General features: G+C 36.0%; 1 protein-coding gene across 1 annotated transcript; it reads left to right on the top strand.

The window, feature by feature from the left end:
* The first annotated feature begins 10845 nt into the window (after window positions 1-10845).
* On the top strand, window positions 10846-12074 carry LOC149283234 (GS homeobox 2-like). The gene is made up of 2 exons (XM_089497756.1): window positions 10846-11248; window positions 11734-12074. Exons 1-2 carry the CDS (start codon window positions 10846-10848, stop codon window positions 12072-12074), a joined length of 744 nt encoding a protein of 247 aa, XP_089353882.1.
* Window positions 12075-12695: the final 621 nt, after the last annotated feature.

The following is a 12695-nucleotide window of genomic DNA, read 5'->3' as shown; positions in this document are numbered from 1 at the left end:
TTCCTTTTACACGTGAATGCCCAGTATTGTGACTGCTATGTCCATTGCATGTGCATATTAACCCCTAACAAATCAATAAAATAACCACAGACACAGAATTGTAAATTGGATAGAATTGTCCGTAGCTTTATTTAAAAGGGTATAAGAGGCATTACCAACACAAACCATTTAACGTAATAACCAAATAACTTCTTATATATAATATACCGAATACAATCCGCCCCTTTCTCAGCCAGATTGTGTAACACCAAGCCTCTATCCACCTCAACACAGAGGCGACCTTTACCCCTTATAAAACTACGACAATATACATATTACATACCTTACATTTAAACACAAAAGGGGAGGGGGGGTGGGACGCTTGCTCAGCAACAGCTCCTTGAAGATTTCTCTTGAGGTGAATTTAATCTCCCTGCGCGCAGCTTATTTATTTATTTTAGAGTTGCCTCACGCCGTGAGCACAGCTGACTGCACCAATCAGCTGTGCTTATTTTTCCCGCCGCACAGAACGCCCACTCAAACCTCGTGCTGCAGAACAGCTAATTAACCAATCAGCTACGCTAAATAAACTGCCTGCCCAGCAACCTAGAATTAGATTTAGCTAACCTAGCCCACCAAAACTTTATGCCTTAACTTTCCTGACCTTTTAGTGACCCCTGTTATATAACTAATGTCCAGCAATGGACAATTAGCGCGCCGCTTAGGGAGCTTGCGCTTTCAATTACCTGGGGGTAGATATGAGGTAATGAAGGAAACATTCTTTCTGTCCCCAAAACCAGCACAATCACAGATAGACCCCTTCCTAGTAACACTACTGCATTATTTATAATCATCTCAACTAGAGTGGAGTTTGCATGTGGTCAAAGGGCCCGACTGCTGTACCCATTTTCCTCAACATTAAAGTGTCCCTCTGACTACTTAAGACATGTAGCGCAATATATATTAGAATAATCCTACAATAATACATACAGTATATCATATAGAAAATAAAGTAAACGGGTGAGAAATGTTAAAACAAGAGTCCATAGTCAAAAACTGGAGGGTCAGAGGTTTAGAAATTTTACTTTTCTCAGATGGTGGTAAATAAATGGAACAGCTTCCCAGCAAAAGTGGTAGAGGCTAATACAGTGAGGGAAGTTAAACATACATAAGATAGACATAAATGAATAAGACAAGATAAGGACTGAGGTTTGAGTCTTTACATCAGGAAAAATGGACAGACTAGTTGGGTCCAATGGTTCTTGTCTGCCACCAAGTCCTATGTTTCCATGTTGTTAACGCATTTTGGACCATTTATTTTAAATCATAGTTCATGGTTTAGTATAGAGCTTGTTACTAAATTTGGGTGGATGGTTCATGAGCAATTTGTTAGATTTAGGCATAGATTAATTTGTAAATAAATATAAAAAAAAATAGCCTTGCCCATGACATCATCTGCTCTGTCCACCGAAGTCTCCAGCCCCACCCACTAATATTATTGACCGTCCAGAAGAGAGGGGCCTCTCGGTAGCCAGGTATGCCCATAACGTTGTGTGATAAACACAACACACTGGTAAATATTATTTTAATTACTCTACAAGTGATATGCTTACCAAGCCATGATCATATTTAGACATTAGATATTTAGGGTGCTAAAGAAGCCATACAACTAATCATTCTTTCACTCAAGGCCGACAGGAATTTGCCACCTTGTTATATTAACACATTCCATAGAAATACCTGAGGAATGCAAGGCTTTTTTTGTGTACAATATGTAATTCCTAACTACAGGTATTGGCATGTAACCGATGTGTTGATATGTACAGTAGGCCTGTAGCGTTCTCATATTGACTCTGTTCGGCTTGTTCGATACATACAGTGCCTAATGTCTATAAAGATCATAACACGCAAGCAACGTGGCAATCAAAGAAGGCAGATTAAAAAAAGAGAGAAAGGAAATTTAGGCATTTCTCTTTAAATACTTTCTTTCCAAATGTAACACGTTTTATGGCTGGACTTCGTTTGGCAGTAAAATGTGTTAACATTTCTGGCCTATTACGCTCTAAAGCTTTTGCAAAATAAACCTTGCAGATATCCCAATAGTAGCTGAATATAAAGTTCATCCAGGAATTTTTGGATGACCCAAAGGAAATTGAAATGATCTGCCAGTGCTCAATAATAATGATACAATCATATCATTCAGAGTCAATCCTTAGTCTTGCTTGCTCTGCCTTTGAAGGGACGGTGCAGTTTTGCAGAATTTTATTTGATATTTTTTTCTAATTCTATTGGCGTCAATGATCTATGTCTTTGAGTAAACTGATACTATTTCTTTACTTCTCTACCCAGTGGCTGCTGCCAGACGTCATCCAGACATGGCTTGTGATGTGTGCCACTGTGGACAGGCACACCCAATACACTCTCTCCTAGTTACAAGGCTCGGGATTGAGTTTAGTGGTGTCCTCCAAGATCATGAAACCAGAGGGATGGGGTGTTTCCTTTTTATACTGACTATTTAGTGCTTAGAGTCTATGTGGCGCTACAGAAAGTGGTACAGAAGCTGCCCCCATGATGCTCATCCATCGTACTAGCCAGCCAGTCTCTGTGTACAAAAACATGCTAAGTCAGTAATCACAAGGCACTAGAGGACAGACACAGCTCCCTTTTTTACAGAGAATGGATAGATAAGGTGGAAGAGACAAGGATAATGGAGGAGCTAGTTAAGCTCTCCATGGACCAGGTTGCATCGTACATTCACAGGTTCTGGGAACTTTGGGAGATTGATCTTGGAAAGTGAATAAAGGGCCCTCCTTTTCTTCTCTTTTTACCTTTGTCTTCTATTTCAATTTCTAACTGGGGTTCACTTCTTTCCCCCTTTAGAATCCATCACTTAGGTTCAAGCAAGCTAAGAATTTACATGGGCATAGATGGGCCCTGAACATCAACATGCAGGCCCTGAACAGCATGATGACAGGAATAATGGGTTTAAATTTGGCTACACTTTGTTTCTTCGATTCAAATGTTGTGTACTTGAAGTATGCGTCTTTAGGTGGTGCTTTCAGCGCCTTCCTGTTTTCTTGACAAAATCAAATAAAAATTGATCTTCAGTAAAGTAAAACCTGTCGTAGATTGAGGAGAGCTGTCTATCCCATGCAAGTTATTTATCTTGCCAATTGGCCCATGTAACCATTCTGTTATGGATTGTCCAATAGGGCCATCTGCCCTGCAGTGTATTACCGTTTATATTGTTTTAGTAACCCCTCATACTTTAAGAGCCATTATTTTTGTAATCAAATAAAGTTTAAACATAAAACAGTGTATTAAATTCTGCTTTTTAATAAAGTAGGCAGGTTAAAAATCTTGAGGAATTAAAAAATAATTGTATGACCATTTAACTCAAGCAACAATTCATTTTGAGAACCCTTTACAATCAATTTTCTCAAGGACTGGGTATTTAATAAAATAGTTAATGTCTGAAAGGGACTTATTTACTAATATAAGTGCATTCTTCCTATTGATTTACTCATAAATCATATTTAGTTATTCATTGTTCTTCTTTGTAATTTCCTATATTTGTATGGCACATTCTCATATTACCCCATCTGATATTAATTATGAAGTAGATTTACACGAGGCATGGTCTTTAGTCCTAAATGTGCTGACTAAGAGGGCTTTGCTACTACCTGCACATGACTCTAAGCTGAAACTGACCTGAAATACTTTGGCAAGATCTCTAACATAATCAGAAATGCAAAGGCTTACATAAAGAATAACATACCAACTAGAAAAGAACCCTTCTCAATGAGGGTAATTCCACCCTATGAAAGACCCTTACTCCAATGTCTGACACTCTCAAAACTACAAGTTTGATTAACTCAGTAGGGATGGAACAAATCTTTCAGTTTCCACTAACAGCAACATAATTTTACCAGCAAGCAAATTGTATGCAGACATTGAAAGAAATCATGTAACAAGTGGAGACTGACAGATAATATTTCAAAATGTTTTCTTGTCCATGTATTCAGAACAGCTGTCAATAATAGCAATGAATGACCTATGGCCTCTCAGTAAGAATCCTCTATGTTTCCTGGTCAAATGCTTCACAGGACTGTACATTCACTGCTCAGAACTTGCTCAATGCTACACATGAGGCTGGTTCTACATGATTATTATCATCAGTTGCTGGAACCAGCTAGGACAACATTTGTGAAGAATGAAACTTAAAACAAGTGAGTGACTAGGGAAAAATGATTTCTAAAGACACATAAGATTCCTCTTAGAACACAAGGGTTTCAGAATAAACTTGCTGGGCTCAGATGAGCAGTGGATATGGGTAGTAAATAATAAATACCAAGCACAAATACTTCAGTGTATTTCTCAGCTGCCTCAAATACATTTATGGGGGCTGGTGGTAATTAGAAGCTCTCCCCACATTGCACTAGAATTTTTAGTGTTAACAGGGCAGGATTGTGCCTGTATTTTCTTCCTTTAAAAAAATGAATAATTTAATATAACTTCCTTCTTATTACTATATTCCTTTAGGGTATATTTATTTAAAATGAAGCAAAAGTATATTGCAATATATTTACATAGACTGGAGGGTAAATCTAAATTTATCACATACAATTACATGCCTAAAAAACCTAACTTGGAGGAATGATCCATACCTTAAGTAGTAACAATTGTGACCTTACAGACTATTTTGAGATGTCTTGCCCAATGTGTGTATCTATAATTTGTGGTAACACTCAATTGCAGTTAAGAGCATGGAAATGAGAAAATTCAATGGGCAATGGAAGTGATTTCCCTGAAAGGTCCTCTTTTCATCAGTTAAAGGCTTTTCTTCAAACTGCTGGGCTCCTGTAATGAGATTCTTTTAAGCTCTTACAAGCCCCCTTGTAATATTGCATCCTCATCATTGGGAAAACCCTACTTTTTAACCATTACTACATATCTGTTAGTATTCAAATCCTTGGTTCCTGAAAGGAAAACCCTTGTGCTATTCTTGCTGAATGCACTTCTCAGTTCATATAATTCTCTGGCCTTTTGATGTGCCACAATGCACGTTACGCCCAAAGATTGTCTCTTCAGACAGATCTACAATGCTTGGCTTGATGTCTGAAAGTGAAATTGACAGCAAGGATGCTGGAGCTCCCACGCTTGAGCCAATACAGAGACTTTAGTCCAATTCCTTGGACCAGAAAACAAGATATTTTCACACTACACCCCAAAGTTGCAGAGTCCAACATATACACTGTTACATAGTTTATCGTGTGCATCAACCCATGAAGACCACTTCTTCCATTCACCATCAGGCTCCCCACCATATCAACAGGACCTCAGAAATCCCACGGATAAAGAGGAAAAGTGAGAGAAATTAATATTGCAGCTGTTCTTCTGATTAATGAGAGATAATTGCTTCTGAAAAGTCACCCCTGTGGCATTTTGTTGTGTCCCAGATCTTTGTTCTTTTCCACTATTATTGAGGACTTTTCTTGAAGGGTTCTTTTCAGTTTTTGGTATTCACAAAGTGTTGCCTGGTTACAGATAATGGGGAAATCTCTGGCTATATCGGATAAGATGTGCCACAGACAGCAATATCACAATGCTACTCTTAAACAGCGATGGATACAAGTTAACGATGTGCTTTCAATAAAACATTAATAGACTTGTTCACGCTTTTTATAATGATCTCATTAGTGAAGGCAAGGGCAATCCATGTCCCCCAGAACAACTAACATCCAAAGCTGGGTAACATGAAACAATCAATAGTAAATACCTAGATTGATAGAGATAGATAGATAGATAGATAGATGATAGATAGATAGATAATATAATGATATTATATATATATATATATATATATATATATATCTTAGATAGAAAGTATATATATAGATAGATAGGACAGATAATAAATAAATATGGTAGAAAAAATAAATAGGTAATAGGTATGATGGATGATAGATAGATAGATAGATAGATAGATAGATAGATAGATAGATAGATAGATAGATAGATAGAATATGACAGGTAGATGTTAACCAGATCAATCATTATTATATTTATTGTTGATGTACCAATGTATTATTGCTTCAGCACAATCCTACATCATGTTAGGACTATATCGATTTTATAAATACACATAGATTGTAAGCTCTGATAACCAGACCCCTCCATTCGCTCTGCCTCTGCTTATATTTCTTATTGCCTGTATAACTCATTGTACAGCACTTCAGAATCTGCTGGTGCTCTATACATTAAATATCTACTTTTTAGATATGTTTTAGCACATGTTCTAAATTAATATGGGTTCTCTCCTATCTGTTGCAAATACCCAAATTTGTTCTGAAACCTATTAAGTTCTTATTACAGATGGATGTGCTAGATCTATACTTGGAGCAGGGATGTTTGAATACATCTTTCTAGCAGAGCATACAGTGTTAGGATCAGTGCACAGTTGCCTGTTGAGACAATAAGATGTTCTTTTCTGAAGTCTTCTCCTAATAAAAGGGGTAATTTAGTTACATTCCCATTTGTTCCACTGTCTTGATCTGAGCACAGACAAAGCTATACTCTGTCACTCCCAGTAGAATGGAGGAAATCAAAGGATTTTCCCTTAAAAGGACTCATTTTCTCCTTGAATTATGAAAGTAATGGCCAGGTATCAGCCTGTGCTCAGTACCCAACTGTTTAATACCTTCTAAATCCTTCCACGTGGCCCCACTAGTCGTGGCAATTAGAGCTCATTATAGGCTCATAAGAGCTCTCATTTCAGGGATTACTTAATAACCAATGAAATTTTATCAGACAGAATTATGGAAAAAATCAAATTGTAAGGAGGTCTATGTGCTGTGGGCACACTTCTAGCATCATTCCGCCTGGCTTGTAATATCTCTGCCTTGAAATCACTTTTTAAAGGTTCTTATCACTGCACATACTTTGTTATTCCAATTACTGAGCCAGCATCTGATGTGTGAGTTTTATTATACCTGACTTGAAAAAAAATAATAATATGGAGCAGATGGATGAGATCAAAGTGTGGCGTCTAGTAGTGTAAATATGAATATAAGAACGGAATAAACATAAATCAGAAAATAGCAAGTAAACTTGTAATGTTTGCTGATCACACACATGCAGACTTTTCTTTCACTGTTAATAGACTTAAATACTATATTTCTTATTTTTCTGCAAACAAAATAGTACACACTTATAAAGTTTAATTTATGACTTAATGGATTATGATCTAGGTTCTTATCTATTTTGTATAGACATCGTATATACGTTTGAGTGCTAATAGAACCCCTTGATTGCCAGGCTGGTTATGAATGCTTTGCCCTGGCAGCTTGCACTCAAACAGTTAAGTCCAACAGAACTTCTTTCATTAAGAAATGAAACGGTTGTGAGTTCCTTAAATGTAAAAATCTATTTTTTCTGGTTATCTTGAATGTTCTCAGTTTTATACTAATTGTAAATTAAAATATTAGTGCATATAAAGACCTTTGTTTTTGTGGATAAGCTATGGAGCAACTGTACCTCTTCTCAGCATTAATCTGAACTCTCAAAGGAGAGCTTGTTTTTCTAGATTTCATTGGCATGGTCAAATAATTCTAATTATTATAATTTACAAAACGATGTACAAATATGAAGACCTTTTGCAAGTGGTTTATTACTTAAAGAGTACTTTTAAATAATAAAGATCCTGCATAACTGCATCTTTAAGGTGCATCTATAAAAATAAAATTCGGAAGAAAACGAATAAAAGTTAAAAAAATTACAAAAAGTCTAAAAAAATGTGAAGAGTAATACAACATAAAAGAAAAACATATATATATATATATATATATATATATATATATATATGTGTGTGTGTGAGAGATAATTGATAATGATAATTAATAATGACAATTCTCATTATTATGTTATTATATTTCATAGATTTTAAGTGTATTTATGTCACAGCAAACATAAAAGTAGACACTTTTATTATACAAACTCTTTTATAGACTTGTGTGTCTGCTGGGGTATTCAGATCCTGGGTAATAAACCAGTTATGTGCCTAAATGCAATACATTGGTATTAAAATGCTCTTCTCTGGAAGAGTATATCGTACATATATTTTCTTTGCATTATATAGTTTCTGTACACTTTTTGGAGCTGGGTAAGAAACTTTCCTTTATTTAATCAGCTACTAGTTATATATAGTCTTGTATAATTTGTATTAAAGGTGTGTTATTGTAGCAACATGACTGCTTTTTAACGTGTCCGATGTGTTTGCCGGTAAATACTATTACCCAGAAAATACTACTAAAAGAATACCATTAACAATTGAGCTATTGATAATTCAAATATCCATAATGTTTATAATCTATTTAATTTACAGACACATCTACATGTATAATGATTTTTCTCTTTAGATTAAAGCACCAAAAAAAAAAAAAAGATGCAGGGAAAGAAGAAAAGAGAGGAGAGCAGGTGGTCAGTTTGGCAAATAGTTTCTAAACCGATTTAAATTTGACACTGACCCTTCCATTGCTGTAAAACGTGCTAATTGTTGTCACAAGATGTTGGATTAGCACATTTCTGAAATAACTCCCTGTTTACAATCCACAGATTCACCATCCATGTAAGCACTCTAATGGAATCCTAATCACAACCAAATAGCTCAATAACCAGTTTCAGCAGTCTAATTGCCTTCTCTAAATCCTGAGCTGGAAGACACAGAAGTCTCAAGACAGCTTTATCATAACTGTAGCTCCCAGAGCTTTAGCCAAAGTCTCTAGGCAAGTTGTGTTGCTTCAATGCACCCAACAATATCAACTTGATGCATATACATTATAGGCATCAGGTTAGATGTCCCACAGCATAATCTGCGTTGTATGCTATTCTGCAATGAATATCTTCAAATTAATCCATTACACATAAAAGGTGGACAGCAAATACATAGAAACATGAAAACACTGCCTCATCTAATCTCCCCATTTTTCCTGATGTAAAGTCTCAGACCATAACTAGTCCTTGGTTTTATCTTAGATTTAGGATAACATCCCATGTATGTTCAAATTCTCTCACTGTATTAGCCTCTACCACTCATGATGGGGCGCTCTTCCACTTATCTACCACCCTCTCAGTAAACTAAAACTTCCTTAACTTACATCTTAGCCTCTGACCCTCTAGTTATAGATTATGACCTCCTGTTGTAACATTTCTCCTTATGAAATAGGCAATACTGACCTAGATTTCTATGCTTCCCAAACTGTTTTATACACATATCTGTCTATATTTATATGCTGGTATAATATGTACAATAATGCAATAATTACCAGGCTATTTTGAGTATTTAAAGTTGCTCTGATAATAGTTTTAACTGATATTATGCAAATAATGAACATAATTCAATTCAGGGGAAGCTCTAGCTACTATACTTGCTATAGTATACTCAGTATTGTGTAAAGGCCAAGTTTACAGTTGCTTAAATTATGTGATATGATACCTGATGTACAGTCTGTCATATGTGTAGGTTAATGTGTAGTATAGTGTAGAGCCTAACTTACATTTCAGATTGCCATTGTTAATTGAGTTGTGAACACCAAGTAGACCTGATGTTCTTTAAGAATGATTTAATGAGGCTAATTGAGTGTTCAGCCCAATACCCTCTCACTAATCCACCCAGTCCTTTGTAATCATGTCTACTCTACTTCTGTCTGTCTTTGGTTATGAAATATGAAATCACCCTGGACAGGCCACATTGAAGCAATGATGCATTTCACTTTGAAACTGTTTCAGCACAAACCTGGCGGAGATCAAAGACAAGTCTATAATTTAGAAATATTCCCAAATTTACTTAAGCTTTTTTTCTTTCTGTGTCAATACCTTTGGGTTAAAAAATCAAACTGATCAAATTATATTTTAACTATCCCACCAGGATATTTTAGAATGATTTATATTATTTTTTTATAGTCTATATTATCTGATAATATAACGATTGCACAGCACTGCGGAACTATATAAATAATATATATATATAATAATAATAAAATAATAAATTGTATATATATATATATATATATAATAAAACAATAACAACAATAATAAAAATAATAATAACTCTAAAAGTAAAGGAGTTTATATGCACTAACATTTATATTCCTGTATTTGATCTCTAGTGATAGGATATTATTTAACTAATTTATTACCTGTGATTTTCAACATCAAATTCTAATTTTTAACAACCCACGGCCAAATTAAAGAATATCTGAAGGTCATTAATGACTACATGCCTTACAGACTGGGTGGTTGCAAAAGGGTTAAATAATTAAACTCTTCGCATTTAGCATGCTTATTTTCGCGGAACACAAAATACAGATTTACATGATTTTATTTTATTAGGAAGGAAACCACGGTGAATTAAATATTAAATAAGGATAATGAATTTTCAACCACAGAAAGAGTATCCACTTCCTAAGCACAGATCACATAGTATTGGGATAGGGTAGTACCGAGTATATTGGAGGTATCTCCTTAGTATAGCTGTCCTAGCTAGAATTTATCTTGCTTTATATAACATTAACAAAACAAACACTTTGCCAGAGTTTTTCTCCACTTGTTTTGTTAACTTGGACAAGCTATCAAGTGGGTTCAATCAAGTGGATGAGATGTAGCTTTGAATCCTTTTCAATTATCACGTGTTAATGGTCTCTGTGAAATCCCAGGCAGGGGATACACGTGGGTGACGTTAGGACCAGCCCTCTCCAGGGACCCTTTTGTCTAGCTATTCGACATAAGCACCTTCTGAGCCACAGAGACATTCAGAGGAAGCCCAAACTGCTGTTTGTTAAGAGACCAGGGAGTGTCAAGAGATCTGCGATGTCTAGGTCCTTCTATGTCGACTCTTTAATCATTAAAGACTCCAACAGACCATCTCCAGCTCTACCTGATCACCTCCACCACCATCATCATCATCATGGGCAAGACTTTCTCCTACCCATCAGCATGTCTTCTCCCACAGTCATGTCGGTTTCTGCACCGGTATGTCCCTCCAGGAAGAGTGGCAGCTTCTGTGTCTGTCCCATCTGTATCACCTCTCACCTGCACTCATCCAGAACCGGTATCCCTTTAATGAAGAGCCAGTTCTCAGCTGGAGAAACTCAGTACTGCCAGAGGATGAGCCAGCAACCAACCTCAGCTATAATGCATCCAGGACATGCACCTGTCTGCAATCCCACTTACAACGTTACGGACCCTAGGAGATTCCACTGCTTGTCAATGGGTAAGCATGCTCTACACTGTACCTCCAGTTTATCTCTGGGATGTGTTTGTGTGTTATTACAGACCAAACCCCTGCTCATATTTTGTTATGTTAAAAAACCATCCCTATCAATTTGACATGTTCCTAAATGCATAACATAACCTCACCCATGCAGAAAAAAGGTTAAGAAAGCAGGCACTCATTTATACATATAATAATACATTATACATAATATTGTCATGTTAGAGGTCAATGACTGGAAATAGTGTTGTTGCATGAACGCTAATTTAACCCTTTGAGTGCTCTTTCACTATACTGTCAAATTTATTAACCCTTAACTACCACATTTTTCAGATCCATTTATTTGATTCAATCTGATGATCATTATTATTATTATCATTATTATTAGCTTATTACGGATGTTTATATCTGTAACATAATCACCTGTTTGCTTGCTTGTGTTTTTAGACAAACATTATAAAGTTTTAACTTTTTTTTTATTACAGGGACTCCCGATAACAACCATATACCGAATGGTAAACGAATGAGGACAGCTTTCACTAGTAGCCAACTTCTGGAGCTAGAGAGGGAGTTCTCCTCCAACATGTACCTCTCAAGGCTGAGAAGAATAGAAATAGCCACCTACCTGAACCTGTCAGAGAAACAGGTGAAGATCTGGTTTCAGAACAGAAGGGTAAAACACAAGAAAGAGAATAAAGGATCACAGAGAAACACCTATGGAGGCTGCAAGTGTACAGGGAACCAGGGACACTACCCAAGATCTGAAGATGAGGAATCCTTATCTCCAGCTTCTACAAGTGAGGACAAGGACATCTCACCTTTATAGGCTGGCCACCCAGCCTCTATGGGACTTTTAAAACCTTATGCACTTGTGATGTACATATATGCAGATCTATGTATGCTTCTCTAGTAAAGTTTAAGGCATGTTTCTTAAAATGCAGGTCATACTTAGATCTCTGACTATTCATGGGTCAATTTGTTTTGAGGGATTATTGTAAATCTGCAGAGAAGATCCTATATCTCTCATATAAACAGAGATAAACATACTTTCTGCCATCTCCAGCATATGTACATGACATTTGCTGTAGCCTGTAAATAATGGGTTTATTTGCTACAATGAAGAATTTCAGAGAGTTTATTGTGTCCTATCTGTAAATAGACCAGTTCCACCATTTGCCCTCAGATCACCTGCATGTGAATAGTTTTATACAAAGCTATATTTATATTTATTTAAATAAAATCTGATAGAAGCGAGCAACAGGTATTTTTATGGATGGTCAAATATTTTTACAGACCTCCTTGTAAATATGTCAATATAGTTAATATCCTAGACCTAGGTCTAAGAACGAAATAAAGAATTAAAAATATCCTCGAAATAAATTGGATTTTCATTTGTGTGTTTGTTTAATAATAGTCTTGCTCTACAACTCATTAATGGGTTTCGTAA

This window comes from Sceloporus occidentalis, unplaced genomic scaffold (assembly GCF_023333645.1).
Source record: "Sceloporus occidentalis isolate IW3139 unplaced genomic scaffold, rSceOcc1.0.p SCAF_107, whole genome shotgun sequence".
Lineage (NCBI taxonomy): Eukaryota > Metazoa > Chordata > Lepidosauria > Squamata > Phrynosomatidae > Sceloporus > Sceloporus occidentalis.
This window is presented reverse-complemented; position numbering and strand designations above follow the sequence as displayed.